The sequence below is a fragment of the Coregonus clupeaformis genome, chromosome 5 (assembly GCF_020615455.1).
Source record: "Coregonus clupeaformis isolate EN_2021a chromosome 5, ASM2061545v1, whole genome shotgun sequence".
NCBI classification, from domain to species: Eukaryota; Metazoa; Chordata; class Actinopteri; order Salmoniformes; family Salmonidae; genus Coregonus; species Coregonus clupeaformis.
Window position 1 is genome coordinate 43959219 of NC_059196.1, and position 24549 is coordinate 43983767.

The 24549-nt window shown below is 47.7% G+C and overlaps 1 protein-coding gene across 1 annotated transcript in view; it reads left to right on the forward strand.

Moving 5' to 3' along the window:
• tenm4 (teneurin transmembrane protein 4) overlaps window positions 1-24549 on the forward strand; it is a 586910-nt gene that overhangs the window by 264981 nt on the left and 297380 nt on the right. Inside the window, exons 4-5 of the mRNA XM_041876707.2 lie at window positions 6965-7205; window positions 19329-19564. Of these exons, the coding sequence (XP_041732641.2) occupies window positions 6965-7205; window positions 19329-19564 (477 nt within the window). The remainder of the gene's footprint in view (window positions 1-6964; window positions 7206-19328; window positions 19565-24549) is intronic.

Consider the following 24549-nt stretch of genomic DNA (forward strand, 5'->3'; position numbering starts at 1 on the left):
ACGGGTCGGTAGTCATTTAGGCAGGTTATCTTAGTGTTCTTGGGCACAGGGACTATGGTGGTCTGCTTGAAACATGTTGGTATTACAGACTCAGTCAGGGACATGTTGAAAATGTCAGTGAAGACACTTGCCAGTTGGTCAGCACATGCTCGGAGTACACGTCCTGGTAATCCACCTGGCCCTGCGGCCTTGTGAATGTTGACCTGCTTAAAAGTCTTACTCACATTGGCTACGGAGAGCGTGATCAGATAGTCATCCGGAACAGCTGGTTCTCTCATGCATGCTTCAGTGTTGCTTGCCTCGAAGCGAGCATAGAAGTGGTTTAGCTCGTCTGGAAGTCTTGTGTCATTGGGCAGCTCGCGGTTGTGCTTCCCTTTGTAGTCTGTAATAGTTTGCAAGCCCTGCCACATCTGATGAGCGTCAGAGCCGGTGTAGTACGATTCAATCTTAGTCCTGTATTGACTCTTTGCCTGTTTGATGGTTCGTCGGAGGGCATAGCAGGATGTCTTATAAGCGTCCGGGTTAGAGTCCCGCTCCTTGAAAGTGGCAGCTCTACCCTTTAGCTCAGTGCAGATGTGACCTGTAATCCATGGCTTCTGATATTCAGAAGCTCTTTTTGGTTATAAGAGACGATGGCAGAAACATTATGTACAGAAATAACTTACACAGCCTGGAGGTGTGTTGGATCATTGTCCTGTTAAAAAACAAATGATAGTCCCACTAAGCCCAAACCAGATGGGATGGCGTATCGCTGTAGAATGCTGTTGTAGCCATGCTGGTTAAGTGTGCCTTGAATTCTAAATAAATCACAGACATTGTCACCAGCAAAGCACCCCCACACCATAACACCTCCTCCTCCATGCTTCACGGTGGGATATACACATGCGGAGATCATCCGTTCACCAACACCGGGTGTCACAAAGACACGGCAGTTGGAACAAAAAATCTCAAATTTAGACTCATCAGACCAAAGGACAGATGTCCACATTTCCACCGGTCTAATGTCCTTTGCTCGATTCGACCAGGCCTTTGCAGCAATTCACGCAGTCTCCTCTGAACAGTTGATGTTGAGATGTGTGTGTTACTTGAACTCTGTGAAGCATTTATTTGGGCTGCAATTTCTGAGTCTGGTAACTCTAATGAACTTATCCTCTGCAGCAGAGGTAACTCTGGGTCTTCAATTCCTGTGGCGGTCCTCATGAGAGCCAGTTTCATCATAGCGCTTGATGTTTTTTGCGACTGCACTGTTCTTGCCATAATATGGACTTGGTCTTTTACCAAATAGGGCTATCTTCTGTATACCACAACTACCTTGTGACAACACAACTGATTGGCTCAAACGCATTAAGAAGGAAATAAATTCCACAAATTAACTTTTAAGAAGGCACAACAGTTTATTGAAATGCATTCCAGGTGACTACCTCATGAAGCTGGTTGAGAGAATGCCAAGAGTGTGCAAAGCTGTCATCAAGGCAAAGGGTGGCTATTTGATGAATCTCAAATCTCAAATATATTTTTATTTGTTTAACACTTCTTACGTTACTACATTATTCCAAATGTGTTATTTCATAGTTTTGATGTCTTCACTATTATTCTACAATGTAGAAAATAGTACAAAATAAAGAAAAACCCTTGAATGAAAACCCTTCTAAAACTTTTGACCGGTAGTGTACATATTCGTTATTTTTTTATTTTACCTTTATTTAACCAGGCAAGTCATTTAAGAACAAATTCTTATTTACAATGACGGCCTACACCGGCCAAACCAGGACAACGCTGGGCCAATTGTGCGCCGCCCTATGGGACTCCCAATCACGGCCGGTTGTGATACAGCCTGGAATCGAACCAGGGGGTCTGTAGTGACGCCTCAAGCACTGAGATGCAGTGCCTTAGACCGCTGCGCAACTCGGGAGCAGTGGTCTACACATACAGTGCATTCGTAAAGTATTCAGACCCCTTGATGTTTTCAAAATTTTGTTAGGTTACAGCCTTATTCTAAAATTGATTAAATGTTTTTTTCCCCTCATCAATCTTTTCACAATACCCCATAATGACAAAGCAAAAACAGTTTTTTAAAATCATTTTTGCAAATTAAAAAAAAAAAAAAAAAAAGTGATATTAAATTTACATAAGTATTCAGACCCTTTACTCAGTTCTTTGTTGAAGCACATTTGGCAGTGATTACAGCCTCAAGTCTTCTTGGGTATGACACTACAAACTTGGCACATCTGTATTTGAGGAGTTTCTCCCATTCTTCTCTGCAGATCCTCTCAAGCTCTGTCAGGTTGGATGGGGAGCGTCGCTGCTTAGCTATTTTCAGGTCTCTCCGGAGATGTTCGATTGGGTTCAAGTCTGGGCTCTGGCTGGGCCATCTCAAGGACATTCAGAGACTTGTCCCGAAGCCACTCCTATGTTGTCTTGGCTGTGTGCTTAGGGTCGTTGTCCTGTTGGAAGGTGAACCTACAGCCCAGTCTGAGGTCCTGAGTGCTCTAGAGCAGGTTTTTATCAAGTATCTCTCTGTACATCAAGGATCTTTCCCTCGATCCTGACTAGTCTCCCAGTCCCTGCCACTGAAAAACACCCCCACAGCATGATGCTGCCACCACCATGCTTCACCAGAGAATCTTGTTTCTCATAGTCTGAGAATCCTTTAGGTGCCTTTTGGCAAACTCCAAGTGGGCTGTCATGTGCCTTTTACTGAGGAGTGGCTTCCGTCTGGCGACTCCACCATAAAGTCCTGATTGGTGGAGTGCTGCAGAGATGGTTGTCCTTCTGGAAGGTTCTCCCATCTCCACAGAGGAACTCTGGATCTCTGTCACTTTGACAGGGATGAAACATATAGTAGACCACTATTCCTACTAACCCCACTGACATTCCACATTTTACATTTACATTTTAGTAATTTAGCAGACGCTCTTATCCAGAGCGACTTACAGTTAGTGAATGCATACATGTTTTTTTTTTTTTTTCATACTGGCCCCCCGTGGGAAATGAACCCACATCCCTGCCGGCCAAACCCTCCCCTACCTTGGACGACGCTGGACCAATTGTGTGCCGCCCATGGGTCTCCCGGCTGCGACAGAGCCTGGACTCGAACCAGGATCTCTAGTGGCACAGCTAGCACTGTGATGCAGTGCCTTAGACCACTGCATCACTAACCATTATCCATTATTATTATTATTATCCATTAGCTGGTTCTGAGAAGTGCAACAGAACCCTGGGGCTAGTTGGATAGCTTAACTCCCATCCTGGGGCTAGTGGCATAGCTTAACTCCCATCCCTGGTCACAGGGCTCCGTGGCAGGCAGAAAGCAGGGCATTCAGTGGAAGAGGTCGTTAGGGAGAAATTATGAGCTTGAAATAGTGGGGATTTAGTAGAGAATGGGTAACTGGGGTGCTTTGAAAAACAGCTTGTGTGACTTAGAGCTGCTAATGTAGCCATCAGTAATCAGCCAGGTCCCATCAGGACAGAGACAGTAGAAAGAATAGGGCAGGGGGGTAGGACCAGAAATAGCCCTCTCTCTGTCTCTCTATCTATCTCTCTGTCAATTCAATTTCAATTCAATTTCAATTCAATTTAAGGGCTTTATTGGCATGGGAAACGTATGTTAACGTTGCCAAAGCAAGTGAAGTAGATAATAAACAAAAGTGAAATAAACAATAAATATTAACAGTAAACATTACACTCAGAAGTTTCAAAAGAATAAATACATTTCAAATGTCATATTATGTATATATACAGTGTTGTAGCGATGAGCAAATAGTTAAAGTACAAAAGGGAAAATAAATAAACATACATATGGGCTGTATTTACAATGGTGTTTGTTCTTCACTGGTTGCCCTTTTCTTGTGGCAACAGGTCACAAATCTTGCAGCTGTGATGGCACACTGTGGTTTTTCACCCAGTAGATAAGGGAGTTTATCAAAATTGGGTTTGTTTTCAAATTCTTTGTGGATCGCTGTAATCTGAGGGAAATATGTGTCTCTAATATGGTCATACATTTGGCAGGAGGTTAGGAAGTGCAGTTTCCACCTCATTTTGTGGGCAGTGTGCACATAGCCTGTCTTCTCTTGAGAGCCATGTCTGCCTACGGTGGCCTTTCTCAATAGCAAGGCTATGCTCACTGAGTCTGTACATAGTCAAAGCTTTCCTTAAGTTTGGGTCAGTCTCAGTGGTCAGGTATTCTGCCACTGTGTACTCTCTGTTTAGGGCCAAATAGCATTCTAGTTTGCTCTGTTTTTTTGTTTGTTCTTTCCAATGTGTCAAGTAATTATCTTTTTGTTTTCTCATGATTTGGTTGGGTCTAATTGTGTTGTTGTTGTTGTTGTTGTTGTTGTTGTCCTGGGGCTGTGTGGGGTCTGTTTGTGTTTGTGAACAGAGCCCCAGGACCAGCTTACTTAGGGGACTCTTCTCCAAGTTCATATCTCTGTAGGTGATGGCTTTGTTATGGAAGGTTTGGGAATCACTTCCTTTTAAGTGGTTATAGAATTTAACGGCTCTTTTCTGGATTTTGATAATTAGCGGGTATTGGCCTAATTCTGCTCTGCATGCATTATCTGGTGTTTTACGTTGTACACGGAGGATGTTTTTGCAGAATTCTGCATGCAGAGTCTCAATTTGGTGTTTGTCCCATTTTGTGAATTCTTGGTTGGTGAGCGGACCCCATACCTCAGAACCATAAAGGGCAATGGGTTCTATAACTGATTCAAGTATTTTTAGCCAGATCCTAATTGGTATGTCAAATTTTATTTTTTATTTTTTATTTTATGTTCCTTTCGATGGCATAGAAGGCCCTTCTTGCCATGTCTCTCAGATCGTTCACAGCTTTGTGGAAGTTACCTGTGGCGCTGATGTTTAGGCCGAGTTATGTATAGTTTTTTGTGTGCTCTAGGGCAACGGTGTCTAGATGGAATTTGTATTTGTGGTCCTGGCAACTGGACCTTTTTTGGAACACCATTATTTTTGTCTTACTGAGATTTACTGTCAAGGCCCAGGTCTGACAGAATCTGTGCAGAAGATCTAAGTGCTGCTGTAGGCCCTCCTTGGTTGGTGACAGAAGCACCAGATCATCAGCAAACAGAAGACATTTGACTTCAGATTCTAGTAGGGTGAGGCCGGGTGCTGCAGACTGTTCTAGTGCCCTCGCCAATTCGTTGATATATATGTTGAAGAGGGTGGGGCTTAAACTGCATCCCTGTCTCACCCCACGGCCATGTGGAAAGAAATGTGTGTGTTTTTTGCCAATTTTAACCACACACTTGTTGTTTGTGTACATGGATTTTATAATGTCGTATGTTTTTCCCCCAACCCCACTTTCCATCAATTTGTATAGCAGACCCTCATGCCAAATTGAGTCAAAAGCTTTTTTGAAATCAACAAAGCATGAGAAGACTTTGCCTTTGTTTTGGTTTGTTTGTTTGTCAATTAGGGTGTGCAGGGTGAATACGTGGTCTGTTGTACGGTAATTTGGTAGAAATCCTATTTGACATTTGCTCAGTACATTGTTTTCACTGAGGAAATGAACTAGTCTGCTGTTAATGATAATGCAGAGGATTTTCCCAAGGTTGCTGTTGACGCATATCCCACGGTAGTTATTGGGGTCAAATTTGTCTCCACTTTTGTGGATTGGGGTGATCAGTCCTTGGTTCCAAATATTGGGGAAGATGCCAGAGCTAAGGATGATGTTAAAGAGTTTAAGTATAGCTAATTGAAATTTGTGGTCTGTATATTTTATCATTTCATTGAGGATACCATCAACACCACAGGACTTTTTGGGTTGGAGGGTTTGTATTTTGTCCTGTAGTTCATTCAATGTAATTGGAGAATCCAGTGGGTTCTGGTAGTCTTTAATAGTTGATTCTAAGATTTGCATTTGATCATGTATATTTTTTTGCTGTTTGTTCTCTGTTATAGGGCCAAAAAGATTGGAGAAGTGGTTTATCCATACATCTCCGTTTTGGATAGATAGCTCTTCGTGTTGTTGTTTGTTTAGTGTTTTCCAATTTTCCCAGAAGTGGTTAGAATCTATGGATTCTTCAATTACATTGAGCTGATTTCTGACATGCTGTTCCTTCTTTTTCCGTAGTGTATTTCTGTATTGTTTTAGTGATTCACCATAGTGAAGGCGTAGGCTCAGGTTTTCTGGGTCTCTATGTTTTTGGTTGGATAGGTTTCTCAATTTCTTTCTTAGGTTTTTACATTCTGTCTGTCTCTCTCTCTCTCTCTCTCTCTGTCTCTCTCTGTCTCTCTCTGTCTTTGTCTCTGTATCTGTCACTCTCTCTCTCTCTCTGTCTCTCTCTCTCTCTCTCTCTCTCTGTCCCTCTCTCTCTCTGTCTCTCTCTGTCTTTGTCTCTGTATCTGTCACTCTCTCTCTCTCTCTCTCTCTCTCTGTCTCTCTCTCTCTCTCTCTCTCTCTCTCTCTCTCTCTCTCTCTCTCTCTCTCTCTCTCTCTCTCTCTCTCTCTCTCTCTCTCTCTCTCTCTCTCTCTCTCTCTCTCTCTCTTTCTCTCTGTCTCTCGCTCTCTCTTTGTCACTTTGTGTACCCACACATAAACGTAGAAACCCAGCTTCACAGACCTTTGTTCAACCTGAGGGAATATCTCTATGAACGTCAGAAACCTGGGATGTGTCTCTTTTATCACAACAGAAGCTCGGAACATTTCTGTATCTAACTGCATTTCACAAACCATGTCTCAGATGTCTGAAACGTCTATATAAAATGAAATGACTGAATACACTACTGAAATATTTCTAAACCGTTATTGTCTCCATGTCTCTCTTGTTGTTGTGGATTTTTAAACGCAGTGCATTTTCTATACGCAAAGCAAATATCTGTGAACAACAGAACAAAAAATCTAGTTTAATGTAATGTAATGACATGTTTTCTCTTTCTGTCTGTCTCCCTACTGAAAGCTGTCTAAAGCAGGAACATGTTTTTTTTTTTCTTTTCTCCCCCATGTCTCCAGACGGTGTGTTTCAGAACCACTCCTCTCGCCTGCGGACTCCTCCCCTGTCCATGTCCCATTCCCCTAACCACCAGCACCATGCTGCCTCCATCAACTCTCTGAACAGGGGACAGCCCCGCTCCAACCCCAGCCCTGCCCCCACAGACAGCTCCGCCCCTCCTGAGGGCCAGGGGAGTGTCCAGGACTCAGGCTCCGCCCATGACAACTGGCTGCTAAACAGCAACATCCCCCTGGAGACCAGGTATGGGATTACACTCTACAATAACATTACACCAATGTGTCCCAAATGGCACCCTGTTCCCTATATAGTGTAGTACTTTAGACCATGGCCCATAGGGCTCTATATAGGAAATAGGGTTACATTTGGGACACATCCCACCTCAGACCCTTCCAAGTCTCTACAAGGCCTCTAGCGTTCTAAAGATCTGGAGTCTCCAACTCCAAGCTAGTGTATGTGCAGGGTTTTGTTCTAGCCCAGCCAGAACACCTAGTAGCTCTCCAGGACTGGAGTTGGAGACCCCTGCTATAGAATGACCAGGGACAGGAGTTGTTCCCTGATCATGTGACCTGGTCAGCCTTTAACTAGGTCCTAGAGTTTGCCTAGTTAGGTCACATGATCAGGGAACACTCCTGTCCCTAATATTGACCTTATGTGTGGACTTGTTGGCCTGCTGGTTGAATTAACGCAGCTTCCTCTGACAGTCTGCTGCCCATTGTAATACCATGATATGACTGAGACATGAGGCTATCCTACGGAGCTGTGAGGGGAACGGCACCTCCGTACCTTCAGGCTCTGATCAGTCCCTACACCCAAACGAGGGCATTGCGTTCATCCACCTCTGGCCTGCTGGCCCCCCTACCTCTGCGGAAGCACAGTTCCCGCTCAGCCCAGTCAAAACTGTTCGCTGCTCTGGCACCCCAATGGTGGAACAAGCTCCACCACGACGCCAGGACAGCGGAGTCACTCACCACCTTCCGGAGACACTTGAAACCCCACCTCTTTAAGGAATACCTGGAATAGTATAAAAACAATCCCCCCCACACACCCCACCCCTACAAAAAAAAAATATAAAAAAATAATTATAATAATTAACAATAATAATTTGTAAAAAATAAATAAAAAATACATAGAAAAAAATATTTTTAAAAATATTTAAAAAAAAATATATATATATATATATATATATAAAAAATGTAAAATGTGGACAAAAATGTAAAACATTGTAAAGTGGTTGTCCCACTGGCTATAAGGTGAATGCACCAATTTGTAAGTGGCTCTGGATAAGAGCGTCTGCTAAATGACTCACTAACTGTAAGTGGCTCTGGATAAGAGCGTCTGCTAAATGACTCACTAACTGTAAGTGGCTCTGGATAAGAGTGTCTGCTAAATGACTCACTAACTGTAAGTGGCTCTGGATAAGAGCGTCTGCTAAATGACTCACTAACTGTAAGTGGCTCTGGATAAGAGCGTCTGCTAAATGACTCACTAACTGTAAGTGGCTCTGGATAAGAGCGTCTGCTAAATGACTCACTAACTGTAAGTGTCTCTGGATAAGAGCGTCTGCTAAATGACTCACTAACTGTAAGTGGCTCTGGATAAGAGCGTCTGCTAAATGACTCACTAACTGTAAGTGGCTCTGGATAAGAGCGTCTGCTAAATGACTCACTAACTGTAAGTGGCTCTGGATAAGAGCGTCTGCTAAATGACTCACTAACTGTAAGTGGCTCTGGATAAGAGCGTCTGCTAAATGACTCACTAACTGTAAGTGGCTCTGGATAAGAGCGTCTGCTAAATGACTCACTAACTGTAAGTGGCTCTGGATAAGAGCGTCTGCTAAATGACTCACTAACTGTAAGTGGCTCTGGATAAGAGCGTCTGCTAAATGACTCACTAACTGTAAGTGGCTCTGGATAAGAGCGTCTGCTAAATGACTCACTAACTGTAAGTGGCTCTGGATAAGAGCGTCTGCTAAATGACTCACTAACTGTAAGTGGCTCTGGATAAGAGCGTCTGCTAAATGACTCACTAACTGTAAGTGGCTCTGGATAAGAGCGTCTGCTAAATGACTCACTAACTGTAAGTGGCTCTTGATAAGAGCGTCTGCTAAATGACTCACTAACTGTAAGTGGCTCTGGATAAGAGCGTCTGCTAAATGACTCACTAACTGTAAGTGGCTCTGGATAAGAGCGTCTGCTAAATGACTCACTAACTGTAAGTGGCTCTGGATAAGAGCGTCGGCTAAATGACTCACTAACTGTAAGTGTCTCTGGATAAGAGCGTCTGCTAAATGACTCACTAACTGTAAGTGGCTCTGGATAAGAGCGTCTGCTAAATGACGTAAATGTAAATGTAATACCATGATATGACTGAGGCATGACTCCTGTACTATCCAGACAGTGGATATCCCTTGAAGGGGCTGGCTGGCGGGCTGGCTGGCGGGCTGGCTGGGGGGCTGGCTGGCGGACGGGCTGACTGACTGACTAGCTGACTGACTGACTGGCTGACTGGCTGGCTGGTTGACTGGCTGGTTGACTTGCTGGCTGGCTGGTTGGTTGACTGGCTGACTGGCTGACTGGCTGGCTGGCTGGCTGGCTGGCTGGTTGGTTGACTGGCTGGCTGGCTGGCTGGCTGGTTGGTTGACTGGCTGACTGGCTGGCTGGCTGGCTGGCTGGTTGGTTGGTTGACTGGCTGGCTGCCTGGCTGGCTGGTTGACTGGCTGGCTGGCTGGCTGGCTGGCTGGTTGACTGGCTGGCTGGCTGGCTGGCTGGCTGGCTGACTGGCTGGCTGGCTGGCTGACTGGCTGGCTGGCTGGCTGACTGGCTGGCTGGTTGGTTGACTGGCTGGCTGGCTGGCTGGTTGGTTGACTGGCTGGCTGGCTGGTTGGTTGACTGGCTGACTGGCTGGCTGGCTGGCTGGTTGGTTGACTGGCTGGCTGGCTGGCTGGCTGGCTGGTTGACTGGCTGGCTGGCTGGCTGGCTGGCTGGTTGACTGGCTGGCTGGCTGGCTGGCTGACTGGCTGGCTGGCTGGCTGGCTGACTGGCTGGCTGGCTGGCTTGCTGACTGACTGGCTGGTTGGTTGACTGGCTGGCTGGCTGACTGGCTGGCTGACTGGCTGGCTGGCTGGTTGGTTGACTTGCTGGCTGGCTGGCTGGCTGGTTGACTGGCTGGCTGGCTGGCTGGCTGGCTGGCTGGCTGGCTGGCTGGTTGACTGGCTGGCTGGCTGGTTGGTTGACTGGCTGGCTGGCTGACTGGCTGGCTGGCTGGTTGGTTGGCTGGTTGGCTGGTTGGTTGACTGGCAGACTGGCTGACTGGCTGGCTGGTTGACTGGTTGGTTGACTGGCTGGCTGTATGTGCTGCATACTGTACTAGCTGTAGAATACAATTCACTGGGAAACAAGAGAAAAGTGTTGTATTTTTGTTCCTGTCAGAAGTCAATGGTCCTGACAGTGTGGGAGAGAGACTCTTGTTGCTGCGTCTCCTATGGCCCCTGGTCATCTTGTTGCTGCGTCTCCTATGGCCCCTGGTCATCTTGTTGTGTTAGGCCCCTGGTCACGTTGCTGCGTCTCCTATGGCCCCTGGTCATCTTGTTGCTGCGTCTCCTATGGCCCCTGGTCATCTTGTTGCTGCGTCTCCTATGGCCCCTGGTCATCTTGTTGCTGCGTCTCCTATGGCCCCTGGTCATCTTGTTGCTGCGTCTCCTATGGCCCCTGGTCATCTTGTTGCTGCGTCTCCTATGGCCCCTGGTCATAATAGTGCACTACACGGCTCCAAAGGGGTTATTCGGCTGTCCCCATAGGAGAACCCTTTTTGGTTCCAGGTAGAACCCTTTTTGGTTCCAGGTAGAACCCTTTTGTGTTCCATTTAGAACCCTCTGGTTCTAGATTGCACCTTTTTCTGTATATAGGGAAAAGGGTGCCATCTGGGCAGCAAGCATTTTGTTTCATCTGGCTGTGCAATTATAATCAGGCTGGATGAGAAAACAGAGCTGTGGTGAAACACCATTCAGAGTGGCGTGCTCGGCTTTTCCCCACCTTAGTGTTGATTTATTTCATATCAATCGCTATGTTCTGGCCCGCTCCTCCTGGCTAGGAGACTCTCAGGGTGTGAAGTGGAGCTGACTAGTGTTGCTCTGAAGAGGTGTGGTCTTTAACAGCTCCACACTGTCTCTCTGTCTGTCTGTCTCTCTGTCTGTCAGTGTGTCAGTCAGTCTGTCTCTCTGTCTGTCTGTCTCTCTGTCTGTCAGTGTGTCAGTCAGTCTGTCTCTCTGTCAGTCTGTCTCTCTGTCTGTCAGTGTGTCAGTCAGTCTGTCTCTCTGTCTGTCAGTGTGCAGTCAGTCTGCTCTCTCTCTGTCTCTCTGTCTGTCAGTGTGTGTCTTCTCTGGTCGTCGTTTGTACAGTCTTCTCTTCTGTCATCTCTTGTCAGTCAGTCAGTCAGTCTGTCTCTCTGTCAGTCAGTCAGTCAGTCTGTCTCTCTGTCAGTCAGTCAGTCAGTCAGTCAGTCTGTCTCTCTCTCAGTCTGTCTCTCTGTCTGTCAGTGTGTCAGTCAGTCTGTCTCTCTCTCAGTCTGTCTCTCTGTCTGTCAGTGTGTCAGTCAGTCTGTCTCTCTCTCTCTCAGTCTGTCTCTCTGTCTGTCAGTGTGTCAGTCAGTCTGTCTCTCTGTCAGTCAGTCAGTCTGTCTCTCTGTCAGTCAGTCAGTCTGTCTCTCTCTGTCTGTCAGTGTGTCAGTCAGTCTGTCTCTCTCTCAGTCTGTCTCTCTGTCTGTCAGTGTGTCAGTCAGTCAGTCAGTCAGTCTGTCTCTCTCTGTCTGTCAGTCAGTCAGTCAGTCAGTCAGTCAGTCTGTCTCTCTCAGTCAGTCAGTCAGTATGTCTCTCTGTCAGTCAGTCAGTCAGTCAGTCAGTCAGTCAGTCAGTTAGTCAGTCCTCAGTCATAGCACAGGGAAATCACTGAGTGACAGGTGTAGCTCAAACATGCCTTGTGATGCTTCATGGTCCTGTTTTTCTTCTCCAACAGGAGGGAAGGAGTATTTCTACCCAAACCACAAGGATATCAGCTAGATGTTTAGAAATGTAAACCAGCCGGATATTTCTCCACAGGGAATAGTGGTGGCTGGAACTGTGTCAGTTCTAGGAATACAGCTGAGACTTACATTTTGGGGATTTTAATCCAAATGTAGATATATTTAATTATTGTATCTAGTAAAACCGAAAGTGACGGGAGAGTTGGGGACTTACAGTTTTTCTCCATTGGTTTGGCTCATTTCTTGAAACAGAAATTACATTCTCAAAACTCTAAGATCATTTGGCAAAACAGTCTTACAGTTCAGCACAACACTATAGCTCACTTGCAAAAGCTCATATCTCTCCTAAAACTGTTCACTCATGCTTCAAAACTAAATTCCTTTTCCCATATAAGGAGTCAGTGCCACGAAAATGGCAAAGATCCTTCTCAATTGCTTTGGCTCATTTCTTGAAACAGACCGGACGTTCTCAACACTCTTGGTGCTTTAGCCAAAATAACGTGGAGTGGTTCGGCACAACACCATGGTTCACCTGCAAAAGCTCATACCTCTCCCCAAAACAGTTCACGCATGTGTCAAAACTAAATTTCCTTCTCATTTAAACAGTCAGTGCCCCCAAAATGCTTCGTCCCTTTGGCATTGTGTAAGCACTGCAAGTCAAAATGTTTAGATGTTTTGTCACTATGGCAGAGGACCATTGAAATATCCCTCATGTCCACCTTTCAGTCTTAGCCCAGTCCTTCATTGACAATGGTTACTGTACTGTTTTTTGTCTAGCTAACAGAATACAATTGTGTATAAAACTGAAAAAAATAAATAGGATTTTAGGGTAAGAGTAGCCTCCAAGGTTTGACATCACACATTGCACTCATACTGCCAAGGAAATTGTAACCATTATCATTCACACACATAAAGTAACTTCCATACATCAGAGTAAAAGAAAATGTATACAGCATAATATACTGTAATATTAACACACAAACAAAAAACAATGAAAATTATATGCAGCCTACAGTGCTGTAAATAAAGCTGGAGTTTCACAACTAACAGTTCTTCACTGGTCGCTGTCCTCACCCTCCTGGCCATCCACACGCTGCTGTCTGTCTGGCCACAGATTCTCGTCCACATCACAGCGTATATTCTCCCTTGCGATGCAGGGAAGAAACGGCGTGCATGTCGCAACCATCCCCTACACTGATCTCCTGTAATATCCTCACACGCAGCGTCCATTGCATGGAGCAGGGACCTCTGATCTTGAGCCCGATGCTCATACACTCTCCACCTCCAAGCGGAGAAATACTCCTCAATAGGATTGAGGAAAGGAGAGTAAGGTGGTAGGAACACCATGACCATCCTTGGATGAGTAGTGAACCAGGCCTGATGAGCGGGCCACGGTGGAAATTCACATTGTCCCATACAATGACATATTGTGTAGGTGAGGCCCTACGAGACCGCTCTCATTTTCAGGGATCAAATCAACATGAAGGCGGTCCAAGAAGATGAGGAGCTTCTGTGTATTGTATGGGCCAAGACTGGGGATGTGAGTGGCCACACCATTCTTCGATATGGCAGCACACATAGTTATATTGCCCCTCGCTGGCCTGGGACATCCACCATGGCCCGGTGGCCAATAATATACGGCCACGTCTTCGGCCCTTGGCCAGGTTGAAGCCAGCTTCATCCACAAACACGAGGATGTGATGGGTCTCGTTTCCTTCCAATGCCATTATTCTCTACAATAGCGTAAAAAGAAAACATCAAATCAGTCATACAGAAGAGTCATACACTACAGTTACAGACAATTACATAGGAATGTTCTATGTTCTCCACAAGTTCAATATACTACTGGCCACTACTCCAGTGGTTCCAAACCTGGGGTACATGTACCCCTATGCAGAGGTACTACAGGGGGTATTTGACAGAAAGGGGGGGGGAAATCATCATGACTAGACTTACTGAAATGTTACAGTAAAACCCACAGTATTAGATAGATTTACATGGGAGGCACTAATTGCAGCTCTTTGACCCCTTTTCTTATTGTATGTTATATTCTTCAAAATAAGGATTATAATGATAATTGCATCATACAGTAAGCTGCAGTTTTTAGGCGAAATGTTGAAGTCAGATAAATCAAATACTTCCATACCTGGATTACCTGGATACACAAATCAGGTAAAGTGGGTACTGAAGCCAAAAAGTTTGGGGAACCACTGCTTAATTGTAAAATGTTATAATGATGGACAACCAGTAACTGACTTACATGTACATACTGGTACACTAGCTCTTTCACTCTATCAGAGTTCCTCTCAAATGGTACCCTGTAAATTTGCTTCATTGTCATCTGATGCTTCTTCAATATCCGGTCTATTGTGGAGATGCTTATAGAGTTGACATTTTGGAATATGGCATTGTCTTGTAGGATTGCAGCGCGGATCTGTCTCAATGTGATGGCATTATTTGCCATCACCATGTTACAGATCTCTTGTTCTTGTTGTTCATTGAGAAGTTTTCCTCTGCCACCTGTGCAAGGTTGTCGTCCAATCCTAGATATAGAAGTCAAAGGACAACACTCCATTCGTAGTAATGTATACCTTATGTATTCCTTACAGAATGAGTTACCTATGTAATTGTATTGTTGTTTTACTTACAGTAACTTTACCACAATTCTAATGCATCACTGCACAGTGACTGGAATACTACTGTAAACTGTATCATCAATACTGTAGAAAATAAACTATTCCATAGTTTATTTTCTCCAATGTTTTTCTTGTCATTTTTAGTATCATAACATCCCATTGAGGTAAGATATTACTGTAGGCCTATCACACACACACACTAAATGAATAGGTAAATATGTAAATAAATATATTTCTTGCTCTATGCACAGTGTCCTGTCCTATACAACATATAATTCCATCATTGACTGACTACATACCTGTTTTCCCTACGAAAGGTTTGGATGATGGAGGAGACTGTTGAGCGAGGCACATTAGGCTGCACTCGGCGACCTGCCTCCGCCATTGTGAGGCCATGGTTGATGACATGGTCTATAATTGTGGCCCGAATTTCATCCGGGACAGCATGGTGTCTTCGTGCTCCTCGGCCTCTTCCCCTATTCCACCACCACGCACCCTTACTCCTCCTCCTCCTCTTCTTCTTCTTCCTCTTCCTCGAGCAGGCAGTTGCCCTTGTTCATTTACTTGGCCAGGTGCCTCCATGTTCAGAAATTGTACTGGTCCTGCATGGTCAAGCTCTTTACATACATGTTTGGCAGCATTCACAGTCATGGACAGCACCTGTCAGGTAACTAAACATACTGTTTGATTGGTCATCTGAGATGTGTGAAACTCCTCCTTCGTTAGTCAAGTTCTAGTTTCACCTGACTGTCAATTGCTGTAATAAATTTATCAAATGTTCCAAAGGGATTCATATATGGTATTCATGGTATTATGTTCTTGACTAATTTTGACAATTGAACAGACTATTGTGCATGTGATGACTTATACAATGAAATGACGCTGACACGTTTTGGAGCGAACAACCATTAGACTGAGAATCAACAATCAGTTTAGATCAACAAGATCTATTCACTTGGAAATTGTGCTAAATGTAGGCTACCTGTCTTAATCATTTGCAAAGATGTACTGAGACATTGAGACATGTACTTAGACATTTGCAATTTGATGAAATGAATGAAATTCAATTCTGTTGTGAACAATTGCCAAGTGGTTTGGAGGTTTGTCCATGTAGTTTTGAGAATGTAATTTCTGTTTCAGAAATGAGCCAAACCAATGGAGAAAAACTGTAATTTGGCAAGGTGCACAGCCGGCTACAGTACAGTAGTCCCATCCCTAATAGGGTGCGATTTGGGACTCCGTCCTGTCTGTTCCTTCCTCCTCACGGTGGGCTCAGTGTGACCAGTCAACAGGAAAATGAGTGTTCATTTCAGTTTGTGGAAGGACAGTTAGTGGCGTAATGACTGATTAAATGTGGTACAGCTCCAACGCTAATCCCACACAGGTATTCCCTGGAGGAGAGGCAGAACAGATGGCGGACTGGGGGAGAGGGAGAGGAGAGAAACCAATATAAATCAACCCTGAGAAAATAAAAATAAAATAACAAACTATCAATTATTAGAATTCCACTGATAAAGTGAAACCATTAGTAACATCGTCTGTCCTTTTAACTGGGTTAATAGAATGGTCCTGTCCCCTCTCTCTCTCTCTCTCTCTCTCTCTCTCTCTCTCTCTCGCTCTCGCTCTCTCTCTCTTTATAAAACATTGAATACGTCCCCCGGAGCGAGGGGTTTGTGAGACAACCAACAGACCTCACTAGTGGCCTGGAGCGCCAAGACAACCAACAGATCTCGCTAGTGGCCTGGAGCACCATGCCATGGTCCCAAAAACACAACAACAACAACACTTTTCTCTTGTTTCTATTGAATGTATTCAGCCTCAGCCCCAGTCTCAGCCCCAGTCTCAGCCCCAGTCTCAGCCCCAGCCCCCAGCCCCCAGCCCCAGCCCCCAGCCCCCAGCCCCCAGCCCCCAGCCCCAGCCCCTGCCCCCTGCCCTGCCCCTGCCCCTGCCCCAGCCCCAGCCCCAGCCCCCAGCCCCAGCCCCCCCAGCCCCCAGCCCCAGCCCCCAGCCCCCAGCCCCCAGCCCCAGCCCCAGCCCCCAGCCCCAGCCCCTGCCCCTGCCCCAGCCCCAGCCCCAGCCCCAGCCTGCCCTGTACCGTTACGTTGCATGTGGATGGTTCATTTCTTACATCTGCATTGTTACAGCAGTATTCCCTTATGGAACGGTGCTCTACTCTTTACTTTTCAACCGATCACATTATTGCAGGACGTAAGTTACGTGACACCGATTTGTTGAGCTTGCCTTTCTCCTTTAATGTCAGCAAGGAAGTTCTCATCTATAACACAGTATTATTAATGAAATGTACAGAACAGGCATTATTAAGTGATGAAGTGTTACAGTATGTGGGATATGTCAAAAGAACATTATTAACATTAAGCTTATTACAGTACTACAGCAAAAGTGGGTTTGATCTGAAACTAAAGTCCTGCCATTGTTCTCTTCTAACCTCCTATTACCCATGAAGCAGCCAGAATACTCTAATGTTTATCAGAGAAGAACAGGACGCGTGCAGAGAAGGGCAGGGTTCATACAATACCAGGTATGAAGATTCCCTAGGGGGAGTCGGAGGGAAGGAGAGGTTCTAGACGTTCTCTAGACATTCTCTAGAAGTTCTCTAGACGTTCTCTAGACGTTCTCTAGAAGTTCTCTAGACATTCTCTAGACGTTCTCTAGAAGTTCTCTAGAAATTCTCTAGACATTCTCTAGAAGTTCTCTAGACGTTCTCTAGAAGTTCTCTAGATGTTTTCTAGACATTCTCTAGATGTTCTCTAGACGTTCTCTAGAAGTTCTCTAGACATTCTCTAGACGTTCTCTAGAAGTTCTCTAGACATTCTCTAGACATTCTCTAGACGTTCTCTAGACGTTCTCTAGATGTTTTCTAGACATTCTAACTATGCCTACACCAGAATAGTTCCATAAGGGCGATTTGATTTCTTTGTCTTTGTGACCTTGTCTATCTGGATATCTCTGGTTGTTGTTGTTGTTGTTGTTGTTGTTGTTGTTGTTGTTGTTGTTTGGCGATCACATACTTCTTGTTGTCTTGCGTCTGTATTTCAGTATGGAACGCATGTTTGTTCAATGTCTCACTCATGTCTGCTTCATCTCCATCTCTCCATGTCTCCATGTCCTGTGTGTGTGTGTAGAAACATAGCAAAGCAGACATTCCTAGAGATTTTACAGGACTACCCTTTAGAGATGGACATTCTGGGCACCGCGCGCAGGGAGGGGGAGGCTGCCCCACACCACGAAGGGTATGCTGCATGACACACACCGTCTGGCTGGTTACCATGACGATTACAGTAGGATCTTGATCAGCTTTTTGCCATGACACTTTGTATGTTGTGAGGTCGTCATCAAACACCTTGAATGTAGACACTGCTAATCATTTAACGCCCGACTCGATTTAGCTTCAGACTCTGATGTTGCGGATTGGTATTAACGTGACTTAACAATCGATAATACCATGCTCTGTTTGACAAACTCAGTTTTCTGATGAATACACTACACACAATGTGAAACCCTACCTCTTTAAGGAATACCTGGAATAGTATAAAGTATTCCTTCTACCCCCCCCCCCACCCCCCAAAAAAAAAAAAAAAAAAGTGGTTGTCCCACTGGCTATCCTAAGTTGAATGCACCAATTTGTAAGTCGCTCTGGATAAGAGCGTCTGCTAAATGATGTAAATGTAAATGTGATCGCGCTGCTTTCTACCCCTAGCAACAGCATACGTCTGACATATTTGGTATCTCTACAGGCAATGTTTTCCATAAGACATGGTTCCAGTGACTTACATACAATATGTTGTGCCATCCCATTCACATTCATGTCACCATCACTCTGGAAGCGTCCCATAAACGTGTCAGTAAAAACTGCCTCCGCCACTGCCTCTGTGATGGGTTTCATCATAAAGCCCACTGGGTCTAGAGTACATTCTGTTCAACGTACAGCACTACATGTTTTATACCGGGAACCAGCCAAGGGACTAATACACAGCCCGGCTGCTCAGCCTCCTATGCAATGCATTAGCCTCAGCCTCAGCCGACTATATATTTATACAGGAAGGTGCGTTCCATATGGCACCCTGTTCCCTATGTAGTGCACTTCTTTTGACCAGAGCTCTATGGGCATTGGGAGCCATTTGGGAGCCTGCTACCCTGTTGGAGTGATCCTCTGACGCATGGAGGAGTGAATTATGAAGTCACCACAGAGGCATGAATTAACAGGAGGCCTGCTGCGGTCACTAGTGCTGCGGTCACTAGTGCTGTAAATTAGATGTTATATTGATCCCCTGTTTCGATTGGACTAGACCCCGCTTTGTCGGAGTGTTCCGAGCGTTCTTGGTAACCTAGCCGACGAGTGGCTATGGCAACAGCAGAAAGAGTTACTGACGAGTAAAAGAGACTGTTCTTCCACTTCACTTCCCTGTTTGTTAATTATGTCATTATGATGTAATGTAAGGGATGGTATATAATGCCTTCCCTGAGATGAATCCTATCTTCAGATCTGCGTGTATAACTCAAGATTTTATGCAAATCTCCCGTTGACATCGACGTGCCCTGGTCAAAAGAACTGTTATATAAAGGTCATACGGTGCCATTTGAGATGCATGAGGTGAAAGTCGGAGTTATGCAGGTCTAAAGTTTGGATCCTTTGGAAGGACAGTGACTTGTGGTTTTAAGGCGAGTCTGAGAGACTGTCTCCTTTCTGTAGGCACTTCCTGTTTAAGCCAGGGGGGACGTCTCCAATGTACTGTACGACATCACCGGGTTACCCTTTGACCTCCAGCACGGTCTACTCCCCGCCACCACGCCCGTTACCCAGAAACACCTTCTCCAGACCGGCGTTCAGCCTGAAGAAGCCCTACAAGCACTGCAACTGGAAATGTGCGGCTCTCAGCGCCATCCTCACCTCCGTCACACTGGTCTTACTGCTTGCCTACTTCATCGGTGAGTCAACCTATCTTCTCCTCTCCTCCCCTCTCCTCTCCTCTCTTCTCCTCTCCTCTCCTCTCCTCTCCTCTCCTCTCCTCTCCTCTCCTCTCCTCTCCTCTCTTCTCCTCTCCTCTCTTCTCTCCCTCTCTCCCTCTCCTCTCCTCTCCTCTCTCTCCTCCCTCTCCTCTCTCTCTCTCCTCTCCTCTCCTCTCCTCTCCTCTCCTCTCCTCTCCTCTTCTCCTCTCTCTCCTCTCTTCTCCTCTCCTCTCCTCTCCTCTCCTCTCCTCTCTCTCCTCTCCTCTCCTCTCCTCTCTCTCGCCTCGCCTCTCCTCTCTCTCCTCTCCTCTCCTCTCCTCTCCTCTCTCTCCTCTCCTCTCCTATCTTCTCCTCCCCTCTCATCTCCTCTCCTCCTCTCCACTCCTCCTCTCCTCTCCTCTCCTCTCCTCAAATCAAATCAAATCAAATCAAATCAAATTGTATTTGTCACATACATGTGTTTAGCAGATGTTATAGCGGCTCCGACAGTGCAGTAATATCTAACAATTACACAACATATACCCAATACACACAAAAAAGTAAGGAATGGGATTTAAGAATATATACATATACAGTGATTAAAAAAAGTATTTGATCCCCTGCTGATTTTGTACGTTTGCCCACTGACAAAGACATGATCAGTCTATAATTTTAATGGTAGGTTTATTTGAACAGTGAGAGACAGAATAACAACAAAAAAATCCAGAAAAACGCTTGTCAAAAATGTTATAAATTGATTTGCATTTTAATGAGGGAAATAAGTATTTGACCCCTCTGCAAAACATGACTTAGTACTTGGTGGCAAAACCCTTGTTGGCAATCAGAGGTCAGATGTTTCTTGTAGTTGGCCACCAGGTTTGCACACATCTCAGGAGGGATTTTGTCCCACTCCTCTTTGCAGATCTTCTCCAAGTCATTAAGGTTTCGAGGCTACACTGTTTGTATTCTGCCATATTCCCTTTCACCTTGCCATGGTTTAACGCGGTGGTTCGCACTTTCAGATTTGCGCGAATGCTGCCATCTATCCACGGTTTCTGGTTAGGGTAGGTTTTAATAGTCACAGTGGGCACCACATCACCTATACACTTCCTGATAAACTCTGTCACCGTTTCAGTGTATATGTCTAAATTATTTTCAGAAGCTACCCGAAACATATCCCAGTCCGCGTGATCAAAACAATCTTGAAGCGTGGATTCCGATTGGTCAAACCAGCGTTGAATAGTCCTTAGCACAGGTACTTCCTGTTTGAGTTTCTGCCTATAGGAAGGGAGAAGCAAAATGGAGTCGTGGTCAGATTTGCCGAAAGTAGGGCGGGGGAGGGCCTTATAACCATCCCGAAAGTTCGAATAGCAATGGTCGAGGATTTTAGCAGCGCGAGTACAACAGTCGATATGTTGATAGAACTTCGGCAGCCTAGTCCTCAAATTAGCTTTTTTAAAATTCCCGGCTACAATAAATGCAGCCTCAGGATATATGGTTTACAGTTTGTATAAGGTCCAGTGAAGTTCTTTGAGGGCCGTCGTGGTATCGGCTTGAGGGGGGATATACACGGCCGTGTCTATAACCGAAGAGAATTCTCTTGGGAGATAATACGGTCTGCATTTGATTGTGAGGTATTCTAGGTTGGGTGACAGAAGGACTCAAGTTCCTCTATCATCACCTCCTCTCCTCTCCTCTCCTCTCCTCTCCTCTCCTCTCCTCTCCTCTCCTCTCCTCTCCTCTCCTCTCCTCTCCTCTCCTCTCCTCTCCTCTCCTCTCCTCTCCCTTCCCCTATCCCCGTCTCCTCCTCTCCCTTCCCCTATCCCCGTCTCCACCTCTCCCTTCCCCTATCCCCGTCTCCACCTCTCCCTTCCCTTATCCCCGTCTCCACCTCTCCCGTCCCCTATCCCCGTCTCCACCTCTCCCTTCCCCTATCCCCGTCTCCACCTCTCCCTTCCCTTATCCCCGTCTCCACCTCTCCCTTCCCTATCCCCGTCTCCACCTCTCCCTTCCCCTATCCCCCTCTCCACCTCTCCCTTCCCTATCCCCGTCTCCACCTCTCCCTTCCCCTATCCCCGTCTCCACCTCTCCTTCCCCTACTCCCGTCTCCACCTCTCCCTTCCCTATCCCCGTCTCCACCTCTCCCTTCCCCTATCCCCGTCTCCTCCTCTCCTTCCCCTATCCCCGTCTCCTCCTCTCCCTTCCCCTATCCCCGTCTCCTCCTCTCCCTTTCCTTATCCCCGTCTCCACCTCTCCCTTCCCTTATCCCCGTCTCCACCTCTCCCTTCCCCTATCCCCGTCTCCACCTCTCCTTCCCTATCCCCGTCTCCTCCTCTCCTTCCCTTATCCCCGTCTCCCACCTCTCCCTTCCCTTATCCCCGTCTCAACCTCTCCCTTCCCCTATCCCCGTCTCCACCTCTCCCTTCCCCTATCCCCGTCTCCTCCTCTCCCTTCCCCTATCCCCGTCTCCTCCTCTCCCTTCCCCTATCCCCGTCTCCACCTCTCCCTTCCCTTATCCCCGTCTCCACCTCTCCCTTCCCCTATCCCGTCTCCACCTCTCCCTTCCCCTATCCCCGTCTCCCCCTCTCCCTTCCCCTATCCCGTCTCCACCTCTCCTTCCCCTATCCCCGTCTCCACCTCTCCCTTCCCCTATCCCCCTCTCCACCTCTCCCTTCCCTATTCCCGTCTCCTCCTCTCCCCTTCCTTATCCCCGTCTCCACCTCTCCCTTCCCTTATCCCCGTCTCCACCTCTCCCTTCCCCTATGCCCGCTCTCCACCTCTCCTTCCCCTATCCCCGTCTCCACCTCTCCCTTCCCTTATCCCCGTCTCCACCTCTCCCTTCCCTTATCTCCCGTCTCCACCTCTCCTTCCCCTATCCCCGTCTCCACCTTTTCCCTTCCCCTATCCCCGTCTCCACCTCTCCCTTCCCTTATCCCCGTCTCCACCTCTCCCTTCCCCTATCCCCGTCTCCACCTCTCCCCTCCCCTATCCCCGTCTCCTCCTCTCCCTTCCCTTATCCCCGTCTCCACCTCTCCCTTCCCTTATCCCCGTCTCCACCTCTCCCTTCCCTATCCCCGTCTCCACCTCTCCCTTCCCTATCCCCGTCTCCACCTCTCCCTTCCCCTATCCCCGTCTCCACCTCTCCCATCCCCTATCCCCGTCTCCTCCTCTCCCTTCCCCTATCCCCGTCTCCACCTCTCCCTTCCCCTATCCCCGTCTCCACCTCTCCCTTCCCCTATCCCCGTCTCCACCTCTCCCTTCCCCTATCCCCGTCTCCACCTCTCCCTTCCCCTATCCCCGTCTCCTCCTCTCCCTTCCCTATCCCCGTCTCCACCTCTCCCTTCCCTTATCCCCGTCTCCACCTCTCCTTCCCTTATCCCCCGTCTCCACCTCTCCCTTCCCCTATCCCGTCTCCACCTCTCCCTTCCCTATCCCCGTCTCCACCTCTCCCTTCCCTTATCTCCCGTCTCCACCTTTCCCTCCCTACCCCGTCTCCACCTCTCCCTTCCCTATCCCCGTCTCCTCCTCTCCCTTCCCTTATCCCCCGTCTCCACCTTTTCCCTTCCCCTACCCCGTCTCCACCTCTCCTTCCCCTATCCCCGTCTCCACCTCTCCCTTCCCCTACCCCGTCTCCACCTCTCCCTTCCCTATCCCCGTCTCCACCTCTCCTTCCCTATCCCCGTCTCCACCTCTCCCTTCCTATCCCCGTCTCCACCTCTCCTTCCCTATCCCCGTCTCCTCCTCTCCCTTCCCCTATCCCCGTCTCCACCTCTCCTTCCCTATCCCGTCTCCACCTCTCCCTTCCCCTATCCCCCTATCCACCTCTCCCTTTCCCCTATCCCGTCTCCTCCTCTCCCTTCCCCTATCCCCGTCTCCACCTCTCCTTCCCCTATCCCCGTCTCCACCTCTCCTTCCCCTATCCCCGTCTCCTCCTCTCCCTTCCCTATCCCCGTCTCCACCTCTCCTTCCCCTATCCCCGTCTCCACCTCTCCCTTCCCCCTATCCCCGTCTCCACCTCTCCCTTCCCCTATCCCCGTCTCCACCTCTCCCTTCCCCTATCCCCCTCTCCACCTCTCCCTTCCCCTATCCCCCGTCTCCCACCTCTCCCTTCCCCTATCCCCGTCTCCTCCTCTCCCTTCCCTATCTCCGTCTCCACCTCTCCCTTCCCCTATCCCCGCTCTCCACCTCTCCTTCCCCTATCCCCGTCTCCACCTCTCCTTTCCCCTATCCCCGTCTCCACCTCTCCTTCCCTATCCCCGTCTCCACCTCTCCTTCCCCTATCCCCGTCTCCACCTCTCCCTTCCCTATCCCCGTCTCCACCTCTCCCTTCCCCTATCCCCGTCTCCACCTCTCCCTTCCCTATCCCCGTCTACCTCTCCCTTCCCTGTCCCCGTCTCCTCCTCTCCCTTCCCCTATCCCCGTCTCCACCTCTCCTTCCCCAACCCCGTCTCCACCTCTCCCTTCCCTTATCCCCGTCTCCACCTCTCCCTTTCCCCTACCCCCCGTCTCCACCTCTCCTTCCCTATCCCCGTCTCCACCTCTCCCTTCCCCTATCCCCGTCTCCACCTCTCCCTTCCCCTATCCCCCTCTCCACCTCTCCCTTCCCTATCCCCCTCTCCACCTCTCCCTTCCCCTATCCCCGTCTCCACCTCTCCCTTCCCCTATCCCCGTCTCCACCTCTCCTCTCCCCTATCCCCCTCTCCACCTCTCCCTTCCCCTATCCCCCTCTCCACCTCTCCTTCCCCTATCCCCGTCTCACCTCTCCCTTCCCTATCCCTCTCCTCTCCTCTCCCTTCCCTATCCCCCTCTCCACCTCTCCTTCCCTATCCCCCTCTCCACCTCTCCCTTCCCCTATCCCCGTCTTCACCTCTCCCTTCCCTATCCCCGTCTCCACCTCCTTCCCTACCCCCGTCTCCACCTCTCCCTTCCCCTATCCCCGTCTCCACCTCTCCCTTCCCCTATCCCCGTCTCCTCCTCTCCCTTCC